This window comes from Podarcis muralis, chromosome 6 (genome assembly GCF_964188315.1).
Source record: "Podarcis muralis chromosome 6, rPodMur119.hap1.1, whole genome shotgun sequence".
Taxonomy (NCBI): Eukaryota; Metazoa; Chordata; class Lepidosauria; order Squamata; family Lacertidae; genus Podarcis; species Podarcis muralis.
Genome location: NC_135660.1, coordinates 43,229,655 through 43,255,656, shown reverse-complemented (window position 1 = coordinate 43,255,656; position 26,002 = coordinate 43,229,655). Strand labels below are relative to the sequence as shown.

At 41.2% G+C, this 26,002-nt stretch overlaps 1 protein-coding gene across 10 annotated transcripts in view; it reads left to right on the top strand.

The window, feature by feature from the left end:
- BTRC (beta-transducin repeat containing E3 ubiquitin protein ligase) overlaps window positions 1–26,002 on the top strand; it is a 123,392-nt gene that overhangs the window by 50,732 nt on the left and 46,658 nt on the right. For 4 of the 10 annotated variants that reach the window (XM_028730480.2, XM_028730477.2, XM_028730482.2 and 1 more), the window contains 2 exons: window positions 5,182–5,259; window positions 14,137–14,226. The exons of 1 other annotated variant lie outside the window; for it this stretch is intronic. In XM_028730480.2, coding sequence (XP_028586313.2) covers window positions 5,182–5,259; window positions 14,137–14,226 — 168 coding nt within the window. Of the gene's footprint in view, window positions 1–5,181; window positions 5,260–14,136; window positions 14,227–26,002 lie in introns of those variants that run through there. 5 more of the 10 variants (XM_028730479.2, XM_028730481.2, XM_028730483.2 and 2 more) reach the window with 2 other exon arrangements.

The window sequence follows — 26,002 nt, the reverse complement described above, 5'->3', positions numbered from 1 at the left end:
CAGAGGGTCAGTAATCAGTGTCATCATGCCTTTAAATCGTGTTGAAAATTTGCTTAAAGCCTGGGCCAATTAACATCGAGATGATGAATGGATGGGTAGATGGGAAGAGCCTTGCGCTTGGGGGCTTTGTGCAAAGGAGATGCTCAGCTGTTGAGCAGCCGACACCAGCGAATAAAATCAGCCATTCATGTGAGCTCAGTCCACCCACTCTTAATGATAATGTCAATCTAGCAAAATATATACACATTGGAGTTGTCATGAGTTCATAAATCAAAGGAGTTTGTCAAAGGCATTCAGATTAACGAGGCAGCAGCAATAACAAGTCAAATTTGCATAGAGAATTGCCCGAATCTCAGTAAATTATGATCCTGTTTTTCATTTGATTATTTGCTAATGTCTCAAGAGGGAGAATGATTATATTAGCATGCAAAATCTACTCCAGAAGTAGGAATCGGAGGTACAGCCGACCAGCACACGACGACAATTAATCAGTTTCTGCATACTAGCATGAACGCACAAGGCCCAGAAATGAACTCCTTTTATTATTATTTCTCCTTGCTACTGATCCAAATGGTTCAGCTTGACAGCGACTTTATATTGCTTTAACAGTGTTCTGAATTGTGCCTGCAGGCAAGACATAGTTATGCAGCTATAACCAACCTATCCATCTGCCAACCAGATTGGAATTCTCCTATCCAAAGCTTCCATTAACCCCCACTGACAGCTCCAAACAGGATTAAGGATTTGAAAGCATAAAAAGTGCTCTCTGCATAGACATGGTTCCTCTCTCACACACAGATAGACATTTGAAAAAGTGCTGCATCTGTATGGCTTTATAATTAGTGCTGGCAAGTACAGTCTTTTCCTCCTCCCACCCTGAGGAGGAGGAGAAGAAGAAGAAAAGCATCTCCGTAGTTGGCATGGTTATTGTGATATCTATTGTGAGATGAGGGGCTGTCTAAAAAGGTGGTTCTGTTCAGCTGATAGTCCTTTGGAATGCTTTCATCCATCCATTGCATCTGATTCCAGCATTTGTTTGGATGGTTTATAGGCATGAAAGTTGCAATAGCACAGTTAAGTTGCTTCAGTGCAACTATGAGGACATTTTAGGTAGGGGTGGCGGCTGAGTTTCCTATGTCATTGATATTAATAAATTGTGTATTGGGTTTAGGGGTAGTACCGGGCGTTGGGGTAGCTATGTTGCCATGCAAGTGAATTCTGTTAATTACAAGTCTTCTCACAGAAATGGGATTTGTCAAGGGTCTCTTTTAGACACTTAACTGTCTAAGATTAGAACATAGGATTGTCTCAAAAACATGCTCCTGTTAGCATTGTAAAAGAGAAGTGATCTTTACCTTGCTGCTGATAGTTCAAGTGTGCCTAACTGTTAAGATAAGAATGAGGATTTCAAACCCCATTCACATGCTCAGCTTTCCCAGAATTTTCTGTACTAGAATCCTTCTTTTCAGACTTTCCTTACAGTTATGTTACATATCCAATGCTTGCTTATAGGAGGCATTTTTATTGTGGGATTTTTGTGTGTCCTCCATACTTCACTGCCCCACATAATCCCACTGTCTTTCTGATAAGCATTTGATGATCATGGGATAATTCCAAACATTACCTTCTACCAATACCATGTGGGTTGAGCTCAAGGGTTGAGCTGTCATTCTGGAAATGTTGGCTTGCTGAGTGCTAGATGTGGGGGAAGATTACCAGAGCACATACTATGAGGTAAACTGGTCTCAAAAAAGACCTGATTAATTGTGCCTTGTGCTTCATGCCTGAAATTGTACTGCTTGTGAGAGAGATTCCACATATCTTGCTTTTGTAAAAAATATTTGTCAAATGAGAGTAGCCTGGTGAAAAGAAAGCATTCAATCTAGTACAATCAAGAGCTGTCAGCGTTTTCACCCACATCTTTTGGGGTGGGCTGTGGGGAGGCTTCTGCTTTCTCCCTCCCATGTGATTTTACTGCAGTTTTGATTTCCTTGATGCTGTATTCTGTATTCAGTTTTAGAATTTCACTTAAAACATTCCTTTATTGGTCAATAGAGGGCACCAGCAATTCTTAATTTTTGCTCCCAAGGGCCCAGATAGTGCTATGAGACCTGATGAGCAGTTCAGTGAGGCCTGCAGAATGTACTTATTTATTTTATTTTTAAAATGCATAGCGGAATCTAAAGATTGCAAAGAATTTTCTGTGTTCTAAAGCTTGTTGTCCACATGGAAACAAGATTTCCAGTTTCCAAGCAATCGGTTCCATCTTTGCTGCTTCTTAAGGAGCATAATCTTTTCCAGTTTTCATCCTTTGCCAAGCGTAACTTAACTTGCTGACAAAAGTGCATGAGCAGCGCTCCTTTTTAATAGTCTGCTGTGTTGGTGCAGTAGAATGGGGCGACGGCAAGCTGTGAGCCACCATATGCACTTGGCAGTCATTGTCTGGTCTTTGTTCAGCCAACCTCTTAGTCTTGCCACCTATAAAGATAATGAATAAAACAAAGGTTTCAAATTAGCTGTTTAGTTTCAAGGAAGAAATTGGTAAACTTGAAGCATGTTGGGACAGGCAACATAAAGGCTGTTGAATTCCATGGCATTTGGTAATGCATTTATCCTAGAAGGAAGGCGAAGGAGAGAGAAAAAAAGGGAGCATGTGCTTCAAATATATGTTATTATTCTTGGTGCTGCCACTTGTTAGTACTGTATTCAGGCACCACCCTAAAAGTATAATGTATGTACTAGTTTTACTTTTTCTTCTTCTCTACTTGTGTTATTAATTCCATATTCCCCACCCATATTTTAACCTTTTCATGGACTATGTCCTTCATCATTAGTCAGTCTGTTTCCAGTTTCAGATCCTTCCTTGGAGAGCCAGTGTGGTGTAGTGGTTAAGAGCGGTAGTCTCGTAATCTGGGGAACCGGGTTTGCGTCCCCGCTCCTCCACATGCAGCTGCTGGGTGACCTTGGGCCAGTCACACTTCTCTGAAGTCTCTCAGCCTCACTCACCTCACAGAGTGTTTGTTGTGGGGGAGGAAGGGAAAGGAGAATGTTAGCCGCTTTGAGACTCCTTAAAGGGAGTGAAAGGCGGGATATCAAATCCAAACTCCTCTTCTTCTTCTTCTTCTTCTTCTTCTTCTTCTTCTTCTTCTTAAAACATACTCTATAAGTAGATTGACCAAGACAGTGGATGGTGCTTTGTCTACCCTTTCCTATCCAGACTCCATTCATGGTAACTCAGTCTTTACCATTTGGGTTAGCCAAAATACCTGTTGGGTAGAAATCCTGTCTGTTTTTATATCCTATATAACGTTCTTTATTTATACCAAAGTCTTCAACTGTAAAAGAGCTTCTGGAACAGCTAGTGTCAGTATGTAGCAAATATATCAGCTTACTAAACTATATTGTAACAGTGGCATGGTATTTGGAGCTCCTCTGTGTTCCTCTTAGTATTTAGGTTGCAACTCACAGGACTAATTTTGGTCTTTCCACAAAGTCACTGCTTCCAGGAGCTGTTTGCATGCTACATTTCTAAGTCCCATAAAAATATTTTTTTGACATTGTGATCCTTAATTTTGTAACATACAGTTGCTAGCATATAAAGCCTGGAACAACTCTGGATTCAAGTACCTAAAGGAGTGTCTCCCAAATAACTACCCAAACCATGTATTACGATCAGTGGGCAATGCCTTGCTTTCTGACCCATTTGTGGAAGTGGCTGTTTGGACAATGACATGTGACAAGTCATTCTTAGTGACTGTGCCCATTTATACAATCACAGAAAAATAGAATTATAGAGGTGGAAGTGATTCAAGGATCATTCTAGTCCAACCCCCTGCAGTGCAGGAATCACAACTAAAGAATGCCTGGCAGATGGCTAGCTAACACCTTTTTAAAAACTTACAATGAAGGAGAGTCCACCACAATCCAAGGTAGTCTGTTTTTCCTAAACAACATTTGGTTGGCACCCATAGTTGATACATTTAAATAAAGGCTGAAGACATTTTTATTTGTCCAAGCTTTTGGATCTTAATGGAAACATTAAGGATAAGTATTAGGACCTGTTTATAACTTGATCATAAATGATCTAGAGTTAGGAGTGAGCAAATTTGCTGATGATACTAAATTGCTCAGGGTTGTTAAAACAAAAGGAAAATGTGAAGAGCTCCAAAAGGACATCTCCAAACTGAGTGAGTGGTCAGTAAAATGGAAAATGCAGTTCAATGCAAAGTGTAAAGTCAGGGCAAAAGAATAATAATCATAATTTCACATATATTATCAGGGGATCTTTCTGTGGCTGACCAGGAATGAGGAGTCCTAGTGGATATCTCAATGAAGATGTTGACCTCAGTGTGCAGCAGCTGTGAAAAAGGCAAATTCAATGCTAGGGAGCATTAGGAAGGGAATTGAAATCAAATAAGGTGGTTATACAAATCTATGGTACCACCACATTTGGAATACTGTGTGCAGTGCTAGTTTCCTCACACGAAATAAGACCTTGTAGAGTTGGAAAAGGTTCAGAAAAAGGCAACCAAAATGATTGTGGTAGTTGGGATTTCCCAATTTAGAGAGAAGGCAAATAAGAGGTGACATGAAGTTTATAAATAGATAGAAAAAAGTTGTTCTCCCTCTTCCATAACACTGGAAGTCATGGATATCCAATGAAGTTGAATGTTCAGCAGGCTCTTCTTAGGTTCTTAACGTTCATTATCAAAGTCATTGAAGTGTAAGTAATTCCATTGTATTAAACCCTAGTATTGTTGTGAGCCAGGGCATCCCACTTTAGTTATGTAGAAGAGTTCAGATCCAGCATTATGGAAGTGCTTGGACACACGCTGGGAATACAAAAAATCTGACTTTGTAATATTTTGAAAGTCTTGTTTAATTAGACGGGTATCTGTCATGAAGGATTATGTCTAGGGTCTGTTTATCGTGGCTTGCTGTTTTCCATGATACTGGATATGTCACAGGCTATGCCTATGGCAGACACTCATTCCAATTTATCCAATTGCGTGCCAGACAAAATAAAAAATATTGACGCCTCTTAACAAAAAGAATTCTAAGGAAGTGAAATCTCATAGGTAATGTTGCTGAAAACATCAGATTTTTTGCTTTCTTAGATCAGTGTTGAAAGGAAAATATCTGAATTAATGATTTCCACCTTTTCCCCTCTCATCTGCATAGAATTCATCTGAGAGAGAAGACTGTAACAATGACGAGCCCCCCAGGAAGATCATTCCCGAGAAGAATGCACTCAGGCAGGTATGCACTGAATTTAGGTGTGCAAAACCCACCCAGCCCCTTTACTTGAATGACCTAGAGTCCTTTGACATCCCTTGCAACTTGGAAAGATGCAAAACACATAAAGGAATTGTTATTATTTTTCTCTCTCTCCCTCCCTCTCTCTTTCCTGAAAGAGTATATAAGTTTTCAAGTTACAACAGCTGTTCTTTGGAAGGCACCTTGGAGCTAATTCACATCTTTCCAGAGCAGTATGCAAGCTTACTTTCTTATGTATCGTACATTGCTCCAGTAATGTGCCTTAGAGAGCAATCTTGTGGGTCAAGCAGGTGGTGTGATTCTTTGCTGTGCTAGTAATGCATGGATAGTGAATTCCTTGTTATGTGCTGTACAAGTGATCCACATATTCTGCAACCACCCTTGACCTCTTGGGGAGTAGCAAGATTGTATTGCTATCAGGCAAGCTTTCAGACCAATAGGCCTTGATTCTTATGTGTGTGGCCATAACTAAAGGAACAAACATTCAGTTATATTCCTAATCTAAACTTGAACCAGAACAGAATAAAGGTGAGCTAATAGGCTTTTCAGTTAATACAGAATTGGCTGCCAATTTAAAAAGTGATTCTTGGAATTTAGATGCACTCCCTTACACACAAGGGTTATTGATGGTTTATGCCATGGTCTTAACCTTCAGCTGCTGTTACCAGTTTGCAGACAGTAGCATTCTGGTGAGTGAGGCCTGGTAGCTGGCATCAACAGGGTGCAGCTGAGATTTTCTTGGACAGTAAATAAAGAAGAGGTATTACTTGGCTGAACTCATTGGAAAAGCAAAGTCAGTCCAAATTGGCCTGCAGGCTATATCTTTGAGATCAGATATGCTTCCAGCTTCCAGCCATGTATGTGTGAAATCAGTGCTCCTCAGATATGCATTTTCTTATTTCTTTTTTTGCAGGATCCACGCAACACTGTTGGCATCAACATTTCAACCAATATCACTATCCCACCCTCCCTTTAATCTAGATTTTCCGTTTCTGGGAAAGATCCAATATTCGGGGGGCTTGTGTGTGTGATATTGCATAAAGGATAAAGCTGTTGCCATTGATCCATTTGTGATATCTCAATATCCCGTTGGTAAATAAATTCCCTGTCTGGATAGTCCCATAGGACCTAGAAGGAATCGAGAAAGCAATGTGTTTCTTTTCTGAAAAACAGTTCTATTTTCTTCTTTGAATGCAAACGTACATTATGTTCTCCTTTGCTCAGGAGAGGGCAAATTTGTTGGGGGGGGGGAATAAGGCTGGACATCCAGCCACTCCTTAAACTTCCTATTGTCCTTTTATTTAGTAAAATGACCCTAAAATTCACAACAATCATTCTCACTCATGAAAGGACAGCATCAGTATGTGATCTGCAAGTATATGAGGTAGAGAACTTTTGCAAGCAACATCTGCTTGATCTATGTACACATGGCAGGTATACAGCACTGCTTATTATGCATTGCAGAATTTCCACACGGAGGTGTAACCTATGGTGGCCTTTATTTTGGCTCCATGCATTTAAAGTGTAAGACTTCTCCCAAATAATCTTGGGAACTGTAGCTGCCCTCCTACAGAGCTACAGCTAAAGTTTCCAGGAATCTTTACGTGAAGTCATGTACTTTAGGGGAAGTCATGTACTTCAAATGTTTAGTGGGTACCTTTGACCACTTCCCATTACTCTTGCATAGAAGCAGTGGTGGAGCTTCATGCTCCAGCACCGGGGGGGGGGCGGAGAGCAGGCAGGGGCGGGGCTGGCGTGCATCCTGGGGGTGTGGCATGCCGCCTGTGGGGGCATGGTGCCCAGCGCAGGCAGGGGGGCAGCCTCGATGGCACCCACCGGGATCACACTGCCGGGGGCGGTGCACTCCTCCCACACTTCTCTTCCTCCGCCAGTGCATAGAAGAAGCCAGCAGAGAGAAACATAACCTAGTTTAAAGCCATGTACCGTTTAGAGAAGTAAATATAATTAGGTCTTATTAGCATGTATTCTGTGAAGAAAGACTTGGGGGTAAATTGAATGTTGGGGGGCTGTGGGTGGGGGAGGTTGTGTGGATGTGTGTTTGCAGCCTTGGAAAACCACGACAAGGGGACAAAGTTTTTGGCAACTATGTTTAAGCTAACAAACGAATTTTCTCACTGCTAAGTTATAAATTAATTTTAATAGGCTGATCCAGATGGTCCATTTGGAAAATGGATAGCTTGATCTGTTGAAAATTAAACTAAATTTATCTCTCTCATACTTCAAACTGAAGCTAGTGTGAAAAGAGTGCCCATTAAGTCCAGTGAATACAGATGGACCGGCAGGTCACACATGGGACTAATCTGATTCATTTTAAAAATAAATGTGTGAATTATTGAATCAGTCTCCTGGTTTGAGTCCTGTTTTGTGCATGTGTGCAGTCTTTTTAAAACAGACCCTCAAATGCTTCAGTGCCTTTTTAACCTGTATGTTTCCATTTTAAATTCAACCTTCTTGCCAAAAACTGTAATTAGTTTTCAGTAGCCATCATTTAGTGTTGGATCCGAATGGTAGATTGATTAGGTCGGGCGTTTGTTATTTTAAGGGCTTCGTCTCCATTTCTGAAGAGTTGGGGCTTAGTAGCTGAGAGAGAGAGAGAGAGAGAGAGAGAGAGAGAGAGAGAGAGAGAGAGATCGCTTTTAGAAACCAATGAGGGGGAAGCTCCCCAGGGACCTTTGAGCCTTTTGGCTTTTGGTTGTGTTAAACAGAGCCATGAATGAAGATCTGTAAATTTATTGCAGTGCCATCTGGGTTTTCCCGTTCTTTTTTGTAGGAACCATATTATTGTTGGCTTGTATCTGTCTATTGTAGTGGTCACTCCCCGGGAGCTTGCCCTCATCCTCCAAAGGAAAGTGATGAATAGCAAGGGTCAGCAGGCATAGGTCACAGGGCAGCTGTCCGGAGCTGCCCTGAACTTGATTACCCTACTGTCTTTAAAAATATTGGCACAATGCAGGTTGTTTAAAGAAAGCTTCTCTCTCCTGTGCTCAAATGGGGTAATAATGAAGTGCCTTTTTGCTGTCAAGACTTGCTCTATGGGGTGAGTTGGGGGTGGATCTCTGTGGAGAGGAAATTGTGTCAAAAGGTGCCATGGGGATGTGCTGACGGCAGCGGGATTGCAATGATGTGCATTGCGCTTTTCATCAGGATCATCTCTCCTAAGAGCTTACCGAAGGAAGGAAAGTGAGGCACCCAAGACCCTACTCCACCCCATCCCAGCCACCCAGCATTTTCATGAACTCTTCCTTCAGCAATTTGACACAGAGCTGCAACATTTAGAGGTTGGGGAGGACATACAAAGCCTCTGACATTTTATGCCGCAGGATACTTAAAAGTATGGGCAAGCCAGAGCGAAAGAGAGGCAAAAGTAAAGGAATATCGCTTCCTAGTTACTGTAGAGTAGGCTGTAGATGTTTGTGTGAGGAAAAGAGTTGGTGTCTAAGCTGTAATTTTGTATCAATCTTGAGTGCTTGTTAGGAAAAAGTGACCCAGTATGAAGGGGGAATAGTTATTTCAAATGTGCTTATAATTTGCTTTTGTGTTTTCCTATCCACTATTAAAATCCTCCAGAGTTTTATTTCATTTGTACTTGAGGCCAGTTATTATCCCAAATATCACTTGTGCAGAAATCCTTGCCTGTTCAGCAGAAATGTTGTCTTGCAGCCTAAAAACTCTGTGGTTGCCCCCTGTCCCTACTTCAATGCTAATCGGGTCTGTCAGATGTGCGGCATTTCTGCATTCCCCCGTAATGGAGTAAATTGCTTGCGTTGTCTATTGTCCTGACCTTTTGTTTCCGTGTCCACTTACAGGCCAATGAACGTGGGTAGTGATAAATAAAGCTCTGAGCAGGACTCTCAAGTCTTTGAAAACAGCATGTTGCCATCTCCCTAGTTATATTTCTTTAAGTGTTTACGTGTATGCTGAATTCTTTTCTCTTGTGTGGCTGGAACCCTGGGGCCTCGGAGCCATGAGAGAGGCCAAGAAGCTGACAAAGTAGCTGTCCCCTTGTTAGCTTGTTCCTTTCTTTTAAAAAAACAACCACAAAAAAACCACAAGATGAAACCCATCTGGCTCAGGGCATTACATTTTCCTCCCCCATGCACCTCTATAGATGAAGAGTTTCACCTGCAGTGAGGGTTTACATTGATTAGGAAGGGTGCAGTAATTCAACTCTGGCCATCCACTTCACTGATACTTTGCAGTCTTTAAAGGTGCTGACCCATTGAGTTAAGCTGTCAAGAGGAGGATAAAAAAGGAGCTCCGTCCCAGGAGGTAACAGCTGCCAGGTTTTCAACACCTTGTGCGCTGCTGGAGAAATGTCACCAATTGTCAATGGGGAAGAAAAATGACTGACTTGCCTGCCATCTTCCCTTTTAATGACTTAGCCTTATAAAATGAAGGATTTAAGCCTCGGAAGATCAGCAACCACAAGGCAAACTTTTCATTGGCAGGCAGAAAATCTAGAGCATTTTAAAGAGGTGCTACATATGCAGTAGCCCTTTGGTGGGGAAGATGCAGTTAGCCCAGTTGGCTAGGGCGACCTTTGAATAATGGGGTATAAGTGTAAAATGTTTGCGGAAGCCACTCACATCCAGCAGTAGCTTATCTACTTTAGGGGGAAAGGCAGGAGGGGGAGCTATATTCATAAGCCAGTGAACTGAGAGAAAGCATACTGTATTTCTGCTCTTTGGAGGACAATTTGTTTTCAAGCTGCTACCAGATGGCTAAATACCATGACATTTCTCTTTTGTTTGGGGTTTTTTTCCCTGTTTCAGTTTTTGTTTTACAAGCAATTCAGTACTCCTTGCTTTTGTCAATATTGTTTTACTGAATAAGTTTCAGTGGCTCGGGAATGGGACACAAAGTAGCATTGTCCTTCTCCTTGTTTTGATTGATAAAAGAGGACACAAATGTTGGAAATGGGCTGAGCATTTCCTCCCCCCATTTGTTTTTAGGTTAGTCATTTTAATTGTACTGAGTAATTAGAAGGTACATACAGCCAAGGGAGCATTGTTATGGAAATTGCTCAGGAAAACCCATTCCCCATTTGCCATCACCATGTGTTGAGACAATTCTTCCCTCTAGTGGCAAAATTAGGGACTCTGGCTCCACAGTAGGCAAGGTGTAATTGCAATATGACAAACTGAGCTTTGGGGACGTTTCTGTAAATGTTCTTGGTTTTGGCTTGGCTAGTCTATATTTTTTCTTGCTGACTTCCTGCAGAGATCTTTTCCCCTTCCCACAAGCATTCCAAGCAACAGAGACTAGACATTTTACTTTAAATATAGAAACGATAATCACAGTGGATTCTGGGTAATGCTCTGCAGCTTGACTTAATTCTCATCTTCCTTTTTTTTAATTACCTGTTTATAAAAATGCTTTTAAATTTGCAGGCATTATTTAATACTTTCGGAAGAAGCACCTCATTGGAAATAAATAAATAAATTGCCTTTTAAAAAATAGTCTGTGTGAAAGACCTTAAGGGTAATTAATGGAGGTCTCATAAGGCCCTGTAAGTGAGATGAAAGCGATCTTTCTGAATCTGCAAGAGTGATTTGTTCGTATAACTTCCCACTTCCACTGAATTCTTCAGAGTCTAATAACTATTTTCTTACCATTTGGCAATTGGCGCTTTGCTGCAAAAGCCCTTGTTTGAACAATGAAAAAAAGAGTTTAATAATCTTGTCTCTGGAAATGACTTGGGGGAAGATTGTGCTCTTGGATTTCGTTGTTGTGTTTTTACTACAATAATATCTTTCTCTGATAAATCATGTAATTATTGACTACAGGGGTGGGAAAGAAATCTTATTGAACATTTAGATTCTCCAATTAAAGTGCTGGTGTGCTGAAATATGGGATCTTTTGGATGAATTGTGAAATAACTTTTTATTTAGACCATGCAATTGCAAAAGCCATCCATTGGTATAGATGGAAAACGTGGAAGCCCTCAGGGATTCAAAGGATTAAGAATAGGCCCACTTGATCCTGACATTGGAAGGACCTGTGGACCATTTTATTCATTGCATAGGAACCAACCCTGGGCTTGGTAAATGCATTCAGCAGAGAGCTGCACCAATTCCCATCCTCTGAATGTTGTGATACGATGTGTGTGTTTGTCATATTCATCCTTTGTACTTTTGGGCATAACCTAAAAATATGAGACCTTAAGATGTTTGTCAGTCAGAAAAGTAGAGTTGTTAATATACCCTGCACTGCTGTGGAACATAGATATGAAGCAGTTTCTGCTACTTTAAAACGGGTAAATTTTTAGTCCTTATGGCTGCAGAGAGAAGGTTGGCCAAGCATTACAGTGTTTATTGAAAAGAAGAAAGATCCATTTCATACTTTGCTCATTGTTTCTGTATTTTAGATACTCCCTCCTTACCACCTCAGTCCACCTCAAAATATTCTGATTTCCCCCACAGATTATGAAAAGACAATGTTTTACACTTCATGTAATTTTTAAGTGGTACTCCAGACAGTCTCTCCACATCCATAGCAGCATCTGCAGGTGGTAATTTGGACCTTTGTCTGGCGATAGATGCTGCTTTGCATCGCCGAGCTCCTCTCATTGCATTTCTGCTCCTGACATGATTTGAAGCGGTCATACGTCGGTAGATATTTTTTTCCCATTAGTGTGTTGCTATAGGCTGCTTAACACTCATCTCAAACAGCTTTTGCAAGGTTAAAGGAATGTGGCTTGGTAACAAGTTTGTGTCATTTTAAATATATACCTTCCAGTAAATAAGGAGGAGCCTAGCAATCAATCCCTTTTAGTGTGTTATATGTTTCACCTGACAACTAAACCCTCTATTGATTAGCCATTACTTTGTTGGATAATCCTGTGTCATTGAAGCCACTGTAAAAATTAAACTCTTTAAAATGTTTTACCCTAGCAGCAGTGTGAAAATTGAAAACTTGTTCAGAATTATAGCCAGCTTTCACCAAAAGGGTAGTTTTCAACAAACTGGTTTATGCTTGCATTCTTTATACGCAGTATAAAACCGTATTAAAGCACTCCAACGCAAAGCTATCTGCCTCTGGCTCAGTATCTGGCTGCCATTTCAAACAGTGCTTCCTGTGGCCTAGAAATGGCCTCTCTTGGTGATTGGGGAGGAGATGCTTGGACAGTTCGGGTTTCTGAGCTAGAATTGAATCAGAAATCCTTTTATAGCCAAAACACGGAGTTTGGACTTCTGTAGAATGATCAATAATGTAACAATGCTTTGTGAATCTCACAAAGGAATTCAACATGAGGTAATGACAGGGGTGGCAGTGTTTGGGTGATGAAAAATTGAAACCTTCTCATCAATTAAAAAGGTGCCCCTGATTAATTGGGCAGCAGATTTAATGAAAATGTTTTTATGCCTTTTTAAACACTGTGGCTTGCATCTTAGTAGAGGCATTCCTCCTAATCTTTCACACAGAAGGGGATGCACAAGATATTGCCTGCTTCAACATATGTGGGCATATTCCAAGAACAAATTACGTGTCTATTCCTCTGTGACTGTGGCTGAAAACGCAATATTATCTGTATGACATACTCTCTCATAGAGATGCTACCCTTAAATTTTACAAAACCACAAACGGCTTGGGGTCAGGTTACTCAGAAGATCTCCTTGTTCTGTATATATACCTGCCTACTTGATCCTTGAGATCCTTCCCAGAAACCCTGCGCTTCATGCTGTCACCAAATGAAATGAGGCAGACATTTACTAGGAAGAGGGTCTTCTCAGTGGTGACAACCAGTTATGGAACATGCTTTATAAAGAGACTTGATTGATGTCAGCCTTGCAGCCTTTTTGGCAACAGGTTAAAGCCTTTTTATGCATCCAGGCCATTTAAAAAAACACACAAGTTGTTCAATCTGGCCATCTCAGTCTTAGGATCCATGCTTTATTGTTTCTCTTTGAGAAAGCATTTTTTTAATGCTACTTTTATTATTTTACATTTTATTCTTAATATTTTATTTTATTTTTAAAATTTCTGTGAGCTGCTTAGACAACGTATGTTGTTGGGCAGCCCATACAAATGCAGTAAGTAAATAAATAAGCAGTTGTTTAAGCTTCCTCAAGCATCATTGAGCCCAGAAGCAGAAAAGTTTACGTGTGCTTCGTTTTGTCCAAATTGAAAATAGGAAGGAGCCAAATCCATTATGGAGCACCCTTCCTCATGCTTTGAATTTTTGCTCCTTCACAGGAATATTAAAAACACTTTTGCTTCTTGTTGCTGCTGGATTTTTTTGGGATGGAATGCAAAGAGGATCTATTTCTTTTTCTTTTCTTTTCTTGTTTTGTTTTTTATTTAGATTTGTGCTCCATTGTGTGTTTTAGTTTTCTGTAAACCACGTTGAAATACTTTTGGAATGTACACCTTTGTAGAAATTAAGTACGGTAAATAATAGCTTTGCTTCCCCAGGGAAATAATAACCTTGTGGAGAACAGAGTGTTACCACCTACCCCACATTTTAACAATTGACAAAATGAGCTTTTGCAGGTGGTGGGGGAGTTTGGGTCTCTGCTTTAAACCACTGCTGTAGAAGAGTTTGGAGTGGACATATTCCCCCACCCCACCCTTAGATTTCTTAATTTAAGAACTTGGAGGTGAATTTTTTTTCATGTTCCTTGAAATGTAAGGCTCTTGATTTAAGCAGTACAAATCCCTGTAGGGCAGACTTGACCATTGTGTATGATATCTCTATATGGCTATATAATGCAGGCTGTTTGCTTTAAAAGTAGAAGCCCATGAATGCAATTAGCTGCTCTAAATACATGAAACACCTTACCTTTAGAACAAATACACTTCCATTATCCAAACCATTCTTTTGTTTCTTCTTCACAGACCTATAATAGCTGTGCCAGGCTCTGCATCAACCAGGAAGCAGTTTGCTTAGGGAGCACTGCTATGAAGACTGAAAACTGTGTGGCCAAAGTAAGTAAAGCTGCAACTGTCATTCTTGTACCAGGTCAATAAGCTGCAAGTTCTTTCTTCATTGGAGAGGCAATTTAATACTGTGCTTTCTGAATGTATCCGTATAAACCTAATTGAGTCCATAGGGTCTTATGGGAACTTATGTAGTCCTTTATCGATAATGCACATTTTTTGTTTTAATCCTAAGAATCCCTGCCTCATTAGTTCCCTGCCTATAAAGGGAAAAGGTGGTATATAAATAAATATAATAATTATAACAATAATTGTTAGTTTTTGAAATTAGGGTGATAATATGGTGAATATTTAGAAATGAGAGTTGAAAATCCTAGTGGTTTTTTTAAAAAAAATATTATGATTTGTTGGGCCCTTTAAAACAAAATATGTGCCAAATGTATCTTAGCAATAGCCATGTTAATGTGAGAAATACACAACTCAACTGTTGCACCTCCAACTGGTGGTTTATTTATTTTTATGCTGTCTTTGTCCAAACAAGTTGTCCATGGTTGCTTCCAGAAGAGAGAGGCAGCTGAGTGGGCATTCAGATTGTAGGGCTGCAACCCTGCCTCCTTTCTGAATTTAAGCCCCTGCAATTTTAGACAGGGAGCATATGATATTCTCATACCCCCCCTGCTGGCCACTGTCTCAAGTCACACAACTGGAGCCGAGGTGGGGGATTTCAGCGGGTTGAGGACGCATCTGATTTTAAAACAAAGCACTTTCCGAGGGATGGTGGATTGGGTATGTTCTCTTTTGCATTGCCACATCAAAAGAGGCATTCTCAGGGAAATGTGCATCCTGTCTTTGGCTTCCCCTGCAACTAAATATAACTCCCATAAAATAAGAACCGTGTCTGAGGGATTGTGAATGACTGGAAAACATTCCAGCCACGATACAGTGTATATAAAAAGGGCATGTTTAGCCTTGCTTAAGCTTCATGTTTCCATTGGAAGGAAGTTCAGGATAGCCCTGCAGGACAGATCAGTGCATGCAGCCATCTGTTAGCAAAACCAGCTGGCGCTTTTGCAGCATCTCTCCCCCTCCTCTTCCCACCCCCAACAAAATGGCTGGTAGAGAAATGATTGCCCTCTTCTCCCTCCTCATTCCTTGGGATTTCTTCCTGTAATGCCTTTCCCCCAGAATATGTATTCTTGCTCTAGATAGATGCCATATCCAAGAAACCTTTCTTTAACTTTACTCGAATATAAAAAATAATCCCTTTGGCAGACAGTAATGCCATGCAAATTTTCTCCACCTTTCTGTAAAACTGCCTGTCGCATACAACGTTTCTCCTCAAGTGTGTCATTCTACAGAATCCAACATCCATTTATGTATGGTGCCAATGTGTGAGCAGTCTGAGCAATCGCTCAGTGTGCATAACTCTGTGGGAAGCTTGCTTAACCCCAGACAGAATGAAATTCTCCCTAAGGCCAGATAGATACCTCCGTTTGAATTTTGGCATTCAGTAGTGTACATAATGTTACTCTGGAGGACCAAGCTGTGTGGAGTCACACCCTCTGTACAACTGTGCCTGTCTCTGTATGCTTTTGCATAGTTTGCAGCTCAGTGTGGTAGGAGCTTCAGTGAGCTGGTCAGACAAAAGACTAAGCCATAGTTTAGTATTGTGGTAGCAAACCTCAGCGGGCCTTATGCTTGCTTTCTCCCTCTCCTCCTCAGGGGCAGCCACAAGGAAGAATTTGGAAGGTTTTTTGCTTCAGTTTTTAGATTAACTACAGCTTGCCTTGTTGTCTAATCTCTGTGAAGCTGTGGTTAATTTTAACTTTGGCTTATTTATTATTATTTTTCTAATTCTAATAATTTATACATAGTTTAATACTGCAGTTGTATTGTGTACAATAGGTGTTATGGAGGGATACAGCATAAAAATAGTTAAAATAAACCATAAGATTCAGGGGGGGGGGGGAGCCTGCTGAAAGTCTTTACCAAGCATAAAATGTTTACCAAGCATCAGGGAGCAGGCTGCCTTATTTCAGCTTGGAGGGAGCTCCTCAGAACTGGACTTACAATACTGAATGCACAACCAGTAGTTTGTGAAGCTGTCTTATTTCTGCTGATCATCAGTTTAAGATTAACCACAGTTTAGGGTTCAGATGATTCATAAACTGTGGTTAACATAAAACAGTAACAAAAATTTCCAGTGTCCTCGTGTCCACAGTAGAATTAGGGGAGAGTGTGCAAGCCATGACATACATATCAAGCAAGTGAGTGCAAAGAGCGTAGCTTAGGGTGCAACTAGGTGATTTAGTGGCATGGTGGGTCTTTTGCAGTAAGACTCGGGAAATGTTGGTGGAGCCCAAGTCTCTGCAGTCCCTGTTCCATGTGCTATATGAGTCCAGTGGAGCAATTAAAATGTGATGATACAGGGTCAGAGTTCAAGCTCATAATTTTTGGGGGGATGAAGGCCTTGTGGTTGTCTTTTTCCTAATACTCTGAAAAATACGGCGATGTCCAGTCCTTCTATGGCAGATGGGGGACATCAGCTCTGTAATGCAAAATGCATCTTCTTAGTTGAGAAGCATTTTATGTAGTGTTGTATCTAAACTGATGCCTTGATTCTTACTTAAAAGGTAAAGGGACCCCTGACAATTTAGTCTAGTTGCAAACGACTCTGGGGTTGCGGCGCTCATCTCGCTTTACAGGCCGAGGGAGCCAGCATTCGTAGCTTCCGCAGCCAGCTTCCACAGACAGTTTTTCCAGGTCATGTGGCCAGCATGACTAAGCTGCTTCTGGCGAAACCAGAGCAGCGCACGGAAACACCATTTACCTTCCCGCCAGAGCGGTACTTATTTATCTACTTGCACTGTGTGCTTTCGAATTGCTAGGTTGACAGGAGCTGGGACCGAGCATTGGGAGCTCACCCCATCGCAGGGGTCCGAACCGCCGACCTTCTGATCGGCAAGCCCAAGCGGCACACTTATTTTTCTACAAATGGGTGTTTCTCCCTCCCCCCCTTTATCTGCAAGCATATAGCTGTCTTCTTGGAAACCCCCTTCAGGTTCTTGGTTTCAAATTCTCAGCCTGAGATTATAAAATAGCTTGGCAGAGTTTTCCCTGCATGCGCTTCCTTTAGCAGTAAACTTTTCTTCTACGCAGAACTCATTCGTTTGACCAGAAGTTGTGTGTGGCTGTCAGGAAATCACAAGGGAGCTGCACTTACTAAAAGTAGTTTGTAGCACCTTTAATTAAAGGTGTGCCCTCAAAATGGTCGCCCACAAAAATTAGAACTCTGTTAATTTCCCCTGGGATCTTGACAAACATCTATGAGAAGAAAGCTGGAGACAAAAATTAGGTAATGAATCCTCGTCTCTGATAAAAGATATGGTCCTTCCAAGCACTGCTGCACCAGAGTGTTTATTCTTGGGCACATATTTTGCATATTTGTGTGTTGCTGGGAGTGGTGTTCTTAAAATGTGTGGGAAAGCATTGAACTCTCATAGGAAGTAGATATTTCTCATGATGGTGTGTATAGACGAGAACTGCATTACTAGTTCAAAACCTTTTGAAAGTGGAGTTGACATGGGATATGCATTGCCAAATATCCTGAAGACTAAACAAACCACTTTGCAGAGATTCAGTATTGTAGTATCTGTGAATATATCACTAGTTTGCTTTATAGGTGAAATTCAGTGGGTGTAAATTGAAACTTAAAGTTCTTGTGGGCCTCCCTTTGTACAGAGGAATCTGTTCCCATTTGTAGCCCTCAACATCACTCTGCCTTTCCAAAATGAATATTCAAAACTGGCCCAAAAGAATGCATTTTTAAAAAACAGTGTAGGGTACATTTCGATGTGGAGATTGTTGCATTACTTTTTCTGGTTGCAATGTTAGCACTTCTGTCCTCGTTTCTAATGTTACTGCATTAACTGTTGTGTTCTGAAACTGTGGCTTTCCATATACTGCCGTGTTACACTAAATTCTATTCACACCAGTGAACATGGTGTGACACAACAGTGGACATCATCAAGCATGCCGCCACTTTTTTATGTGCATGCACTCTTCTGTTCCCCTGTGATTCACCCAGGAAGCTGGCAGGAAAGAACTGAGTGCCAGAATACTGCCCTAAATTTCATCACATAAGCAGCAGTGAAAACCACAGGGAAATTTCAGCACAAAACTCCTGTGATTATCCAGGTTAATGGGGTTGCAAACAGATTTTTTTTCTGGAAGCATTTTGCGTGCAAATGAGTGCTAAACTTCCACTAGATTTCCTGAATTGACATGTGAAAGATCACCTAAAACACTAAAATTATCAGGTAAGGAAAATGGAATAAAGTGCTGTCTGAAGGCAGCCCTAGTAAATGCCTGACACTTGTTGACATAGGAAGATTCTAAGAAGATTTAAAGAAGAATGAAGTAGCTATATAGCTGGTAATGATCTGCAAACCCAGTCTGCCAAATCTTTTAAAAGGGATATAAAATCTCAGATGGAGTTTAAGCTGGTATCTAACCATCAGCATGCATCTGTCAACTGCAGAAACCGTTCAGCATGTTGGCAGTATTAAAATTATAGCTACAATCAGACACAAGGTAGACCAGGCATTAGAGCCAGTCTCTGGTTTCCTAGGATTATAAGAGATATGAATTTCAGGTTGTAGACTCCTCTGTCTCCTTTAAAGGATCCTTTCATTTAGTTTCAACATACTTCTCTGTCTTACTAATTCAGCACCTTAGAACAGTATGGACTGGCTGTTGTGCCGAACTTTCTTTGATAAGGCCTCCTCACAACTTTTTACTGGAGCTCAAGGACAGGCAAGGTGTTGCTTTCACTGACGCAGTGAAAGCCAGCCAGACAAGCAGCTGTTCCGTTATTTAGTAAGCTTGGCTCTTCAAGCTACGTATTGGTGACTGTGATCACTTTAGCTATCCGGTAGAATGGTACACAGCTAAAAATGCCTGCTAGTGAATGTCCCACTTTGGGCATGCAGAACACCTGGACAGATATGAAAAGTTCCAGAAAGGGGATGGGGTTCTCAGACAGGTAGACCTTTTCCTTCCCCTCATCATCCAAGACGTGGCTGAGTTGAATGCTCTCTAGCATTGAATCTTAGGAAGTCACTGCTTTCCCACTTGCTCCATCATCCCAGTATGAATTGGAAGGAGTTGCTTTGCCACAACAGTTTTTTCCTGGTGGGCTGCTTTCCTTCAGAGGAGTTGGATATGTCTTGTTCTGTCATTCATTCTGATGCATGTGTTGAATTAGTTTCCTACTTCGCAGATCTTTTGAACACGTGCAGCAGGCTTTGTGCACATGACACCACATCCCCTGCTATGAGTAGATAGTTGGCTGGTGGGGGTGGGTAGGCAGAAGGTAGACTATATTAGAAGGTGAACCTGAAATCAAAAACACTAGCTTGAGAAACTCTGAGTTTAGTGCTCCTGAGATTTTCAGACCCTGAAAATGTTCAGGCCCTTCAATGTGCACATAAGGTCTTGACCAGTCTTGTTGGGATCTCCCTGGAGGTGTCTTGCCAACCTTTTTCTTAAGTGAAGTACCATTTATCTATTGTGACTTTTCTGTGTTCAGTACTGGGGGTTTTTCTGCTTTTCTTTCTGTTGGACTCTGCTACAGTCTATATTGTGCCCAGGTTCATGTTTCCTTTATAATTATGGTTGAACAAACCTAATACTGCCTTCCAGGAACTGATGCATTTCCATCGTGATGCTGTACTTGGCTCAAAATTGTTTTTTAACTTGTGGAATTAGAATCCAATCTCTCTCTCTCTCTCTCTCTCTCTCTCTCTCTCTCTGACACACACACACACACGCTAAATTATCTTTTGGAGATAATTTCTTAAATGGAAATAAAAAGTGTTATAACTAATGTAAAACTGAGATGAAGTTTACTTAATACCCACAAGTATTCTGCCTCCATGAAGCATAATTAAAACCATCCGAAGGGTTAGACTTTTCAGTTTCTTTACAGTGGCACGTTGGTCATAATCTAAGTATGAGGCTAGTTTGCCTTAATCTGGAATATTTTACATTTTCACAGTCTCCCCCTTCCCCCACCCCTAGTCAGAGTTATTTGCAAAAGGATTGAAGAAAGAATGTGCACGTCTCCCCTCCCTTTCCCCTTCCCACATTCTCCAGATTTTGATAGAAGATTTGTTTTATTTATTTCCAAAATTATATCCGCAGGAAACAAGCCGTTTAAATTCAGATTATGCTGAATCAAAATGGTGCTGGTATGAGAAGCAACGTGCTGTTTTATGAGCACGGAGTCCCTTTTCTCATAACTGATTGATAGTAAATATTTTCCTGAAGAGTTATTGCCAGCCATGAACAGTGCAACTGTTTCACTGGGTTTTTTTTTTTTTCCTGTAGTACTTGCTGTACCAGCCATTGTCTGTAATTAAGATCTACAATTCACAATGCAGACGTTTGCACTTCCTCTGGGTCTGAGCTATTTATAAGGTATTTCAGCTGTTCAGAGTTTCTTTTGAGTGCTAAACTACATGTAAACAGGCATTTTTCTCTCTCCAGTATGCGCACATTGTATATCAGTTGCCTTTATTTTAGCCTCCTCCTGTCTTGGAAGCTACTTTACATGTTGGGTTCATCATGAAATAAATAAGGGTAGAAATAGTTCTCTCCACCCCCAACCCCCACTCCAGTGATTTTCACAAACCATTGCACCCTCCCCCAGCCTGTTTTCAACCAAGGGCCTCTTAAATGCTAGGGATACCCAGCCACATTTGCCATCCATTAATGGTTCTACTGAATTAACAGATGAGTAGCAAAAGAGTGGCATGCTAAAGCTTTCAACCTTATAGAGCTGGAGGTAGAAATAAAAAAATCTCATGATTCAGTCTTCCTTCAACCCACTTCTTTCTCCCTTAGGAAAATATGCAGTTATCTGTGAGTCACTTGACACAGACAAGATTTTCCTTGGTGATCATAGGGAGAAACTATACACATCCTCATGTGCAACGATCATGTGTCTATTTAACAACTTATGTCTGGAAGCAAGCATAATTAAAAAGGGCGATATTTATGCATGTTTCATTGGTAATGTACCATTTGTGGTCTTCTGAACCGAACACCGCCTGTTGACCTTGCAGATGTAGATTTAAACCACAGCTCAGCAGTGGAATTCATGGACAAGTTATATAATAATTATTATTATTTATTATTTATACCCCGTCCATCTGGCTGGGTTTCCCCAGCCACTCTGGGCAGCTTCCAACCGAATATTAAAAACACAATACAGCATTAAACATTAAAAACTTCCCTAAACAGGGCTGCCTTCAGATGTCTTTTAAAAGTAAGATAGTTGTTTATTTCCTTGACATCTGATGGGAGCGTGTTCCACAGGGCAGGTGCCACTACCGAGAAGGCCCTCTGCTCGGTTCCCTGTAACTTGGCTTCTCGCAGTGAGGGAACCGCCAGAAGGCCCTTGGCGCTGGACCTCAGTGTCTGGGCTGAACAATGGGGGTGGAGACATTAGTTGCCTTAGTTTTCCTATCTGTAAAGTGGGGAGAACAATGGCGTATTTCATGAAATGGTGGCGAAAATCCACTTCCTGAGCGTAAGTCATCAAGCTGGAACATCTGAGTGACCTTTTTGGATAACAGCCTAGTGTGCTGCAGGAACATCACCAGACCTAGAAACCTGAGGGAAGAATTTTGGAAGGGGAACTCTGTTCTAGCCTTATCCGCTCTTTGGCTAAGTTGAGAACAAGTTTACATGGGTCTGGATCAGCTCAGAAAGGCTCTTGTGTCTTTGTCCCTAGGAGGAGTAATAATGAGAAGCAAGTTCCTCATCAGGCATGTACTGCAGCATTGCCCGCTGATGCATGCCGGATCACCCGCACGCAGGGATCACGTGACCACTCCAAAAGTCAAACGATCAATTCGCCTCGTTTTGGCTCTGTAGTTAATGCACAAACAGTGCGATCTGCAGGGCTGTAATTGCATTGTTAGGGCCAAGGAACAAGCCTGTGCCTTTTCAGCAGACAGCTGGCAGGGAGAGAGGCATGTTGTTAGGAAAGAGAGAGGCAAGGCAAATAAAATTACTGCTAACGCTCAGAGATCGGCAGGAGTCCTACTTGCCTAATCTTACCGGTGGGAGCAAGCGGCTGTTGTAATCCAATTATAGCAGCATAAGCAATTTGTTAGACACTCCGCATAATGTAACAATTTCCCAATAAACTCTGACTTGTAATAACGTCGGCAAGAGCCCACATAAATCTGCCCGAATGGTGGGGGCTGGAGCATTCGGCTGGGGGCTTGTAATTTGTGCCATCAGCACGTTTCTCCGACTGTGGCATGGCGTACCATTTTCCATGCAGGAATTCTGAGGAGTAAAGCTTGGCAAAGCCTCTCTAAAGAGGAGTCCATTAGGAGAGGAGGGGCCAAGCAGTACTGAGAACCATACTGCTCTGATTTACCCCGTATGGTAGAAAAACTCAAAACGGCTTGTAAAAAAGAAATTAGTCAAAAGCAACAAAGAAAAGCCTGGGACAGAATTTTCTTATTATTATTTCTGAAAATTAAAAATAATGGTTAATGCAAGAGATTGCTATCTATGTTCTACTAAAATTGAGGTGGTGCCCTAAAGGAGTCAAAACTGCCCAAGAGAGATTTTCTCTCTCTCTGGAATCCACCAATTTGTGTTTTTGTTGCTGTGCTTAGATTTGGAACCGTTAACTTTGAATTTCCCTGGTTGGATTTAACTTTTTTAGTGAAATATTGTGCATCCTCACTCTTCTGTCGGAACCTTTACAAAGAGCTAATTTAGATATTTGTATAGAATTCGTTTTCATGTCCTGTCTGTCACAGAACAAGACTGTTACTGCAACTGATGTGCCTGGCATATAAGGATTCTTGTTTTGTTTCTCTACAAATGCTTCATTTAGTCATATGGTTGTGGAAGCTTTGAATCATGGTACACAACACTAGTTTCTGTCAGTTATATCATCACTCAGCTTTGCTGTGGAACTATAGTCTCCTCTAACCTCTGAGAAGGTCTCTTTCCATGTATTGTTGAGGCACCAGGTAGCAGCACAAAGCCATCTCTGCAGAAGGTCCTGGTTGAACTTGCTGCCTTATCGATCAAGTAAAGCTGTAGAGTCTTTTGACCTTCAGAGAATCTGCTGGGTACTCACAACAAGATGTCTGACCTTAGGAGCAGCTCTTGAGAATGTAGAACGTTATTGATGTGTCTTGTGTACCTTATTGTGCTAGGATACTGCTTAATATGATATTTTGAGTTGCAGAAGTGCAGGGGTTTTTGTGTTGGCTGTTTTATTGATTGCCATATTTCAATTTTAAAGCACATTTGTGTTAAATCTGGTCAGAAGGTTACACAGTTGTCTGCCCTTGGTATTGTGTGCAAATTCACATTCAGATTTGCTGGATGGTCTTTGCTAATGCCCGAACTGCAACATTTTCATTGTTCCTAATCTGCTGTACACATCAAGATGCCAATTAACTGTGTCAGGGCAGCAAGCTTTCTGCTGCTCCTGGAATTAGTCTAATAAATACTGCCTCTCAGCTGAAGCCTCTTTCTTTCCGTTTGAAAAGAAAATGCTATCTTACTTTGCTGGAGCTGCACATCAATAAGCTGCAGTGTCCTAATAAAGCCACTCAGTGTCTAGGTTTAACTAATGACTGATTTTCATGGCTTTGACAGTGAGCTGTGTGCGTTATTTTCTCCTGATATTGTAAAAATAATGAGAGCAAATTAGAACAATCAGTTTACACAGATAGCTCCTGATTGGAGGCGATGGGCAATATGGCAGCAGGTAATCCATCTTCGGACTCCTGTCACATTAACTTCAACCGCATGGAAAAGATCAGGCGGAGCAAACGGGGATCCTGCCCAATCGGAACACTGAAATTAATGAGAAGAGCATTGTTCTGTGATCAACCTTTTAATTAGCAAGACGGGAGACAGAGGGAGTGATGACGCCGGCAGCACAGCTGCGCAGTGACAGGCATGCCTCCTACAAAGGGGAAGGGAAAAGCACACGCTTTAAATTATCCTGCTCTCTGCTGCTTGCCCACCAGCAGCATAGCTTTGTTTTGAACCCTTTTCTCAGAGCTGTGCAAACAATGCCTGCGTTTATTAGAATACTCTGAGCCACTCACTCCCCAGCATTCGTGTCTGCCACCACTCCAATGTGATTCTGAAAGTTTTAGTATATTTCACATTTGAACCAGAGAGGGGTCATTATTTGGTAGCAGCCTGGCCCATGTGCCCCTTGTGCTTTTTCGGCAGCTGCCTCATAATAAGTCTTTCCCGTTCAAAGGACTGACACACCGTTTGTTTGTGTCAAATGGGGTTGGCGATGAATTGTGGCACTATCCTGCTGTCTGAGTTGCTGTGCCTTTCCTCACTATGGCTGTGCTAAAGGGTGTCATAGAAATGTAGGCTGTGGGTGAAAAGTTCAGCCTTGCAAAGTGTGCAGAAGATGCGTTGCGGATTGAAGTTTAATAACTTCCTGTCCAGGTCCTCTTTTTGAGTGAGGTTTGAAGGAAGCAGAGAAGGCAAAGGACAATACTGAGAGGATGGTGTTGCGGAAGAGGAGAAAAGCACAGAAAAGTTTAATACTCTTTTAAGAAATCAAACAACCAGCATTTAACCAACATCTATAATTAAGCATTAAAGTGGTCCTCTTGTTGTCTCTTGTGTGCGCATGCACACACACAGAGCATTTATCCTCCCCCCACACACATAGTGTTGCTTTTCTGTATCTGCTAAATTTGCCCGTTCTCTTTCTGTATTGGGACTTCAAATGACACCACAGCAGTACTTGGTGATTTTTCAAGCAACTGTGCTAATTGTGGACAATGAACCGAAACTTTATGCAACACTGTAAATGTGTGGTTGCCTCCTCTGGTTTGCATGCAACTTCTGTTTGATTTGTTGAGCATTGTGCGCTACCTGGAAGTACTGAGATAACAGCGAAACAGGACCCTTCCTTCACAAAGTCCTTAAATGCCAACCAGTTGTGTACAATTGGCCTAGTCTTAACTGCTCAAATGAAGCATATGTCCTTGATGCAGGAGACCATTACTAAATACTGTCCAAGAAACTGACTGTCTTCAAAAGGTTAAAGGTATTAAGAATGCAAAGGTATTCCTAAGGCTGGAGACTTACAACAAACAAAGACTAGATTATTTTTCAAACGTTCCTTTATGAAGAGTTCTCCATAAAGGAAGTTTTCTGATACAGTATTTTTAAAGTTATTTTTGGTAAAACTAAAATAACACCCTATTTATCACTGTATTCTTTAGAAAGCAACTTACCTGTGGGCTGTGACTAAATGAGAATTTTCGGTTCTCAAATAACTTTATTTTGAGGAAGCTATGGGCAAGGAGAATAAATGTTTGCTTGAATGCATTCGTTCTTAACACATTGGTGTTGCGTTGAAATTCTGTAGTGAATGTTATGAAACATGATTGGTGATACTGTTTATCCTGGGACTACTTATAGAAAACTTCATGGGGAAACCACTCTTTAACATAAATAGAACTTGAAGCATACATTCTTTCGCCGCTCATATTTGAACTTTTTACTTCTGTTTTATCCTTTGGCCCAGTTTGGTGCTTGAAAACATTGCTCTTTGAGACTCAACATGGCATCCCATGTTTGGGACTGAAGAGTCTCTGAAAGAATTACTGTTCTTTTCAAATGCAAGTAATTTATTTTTGTTAGTGGGTATGTTGAAGCTGACGGATGCATTATGCAGCTTTCTGATCACCCATGGTTATTTCCATGCCAATTCTGTTTGGCTGATCCCTACCCTACCCTT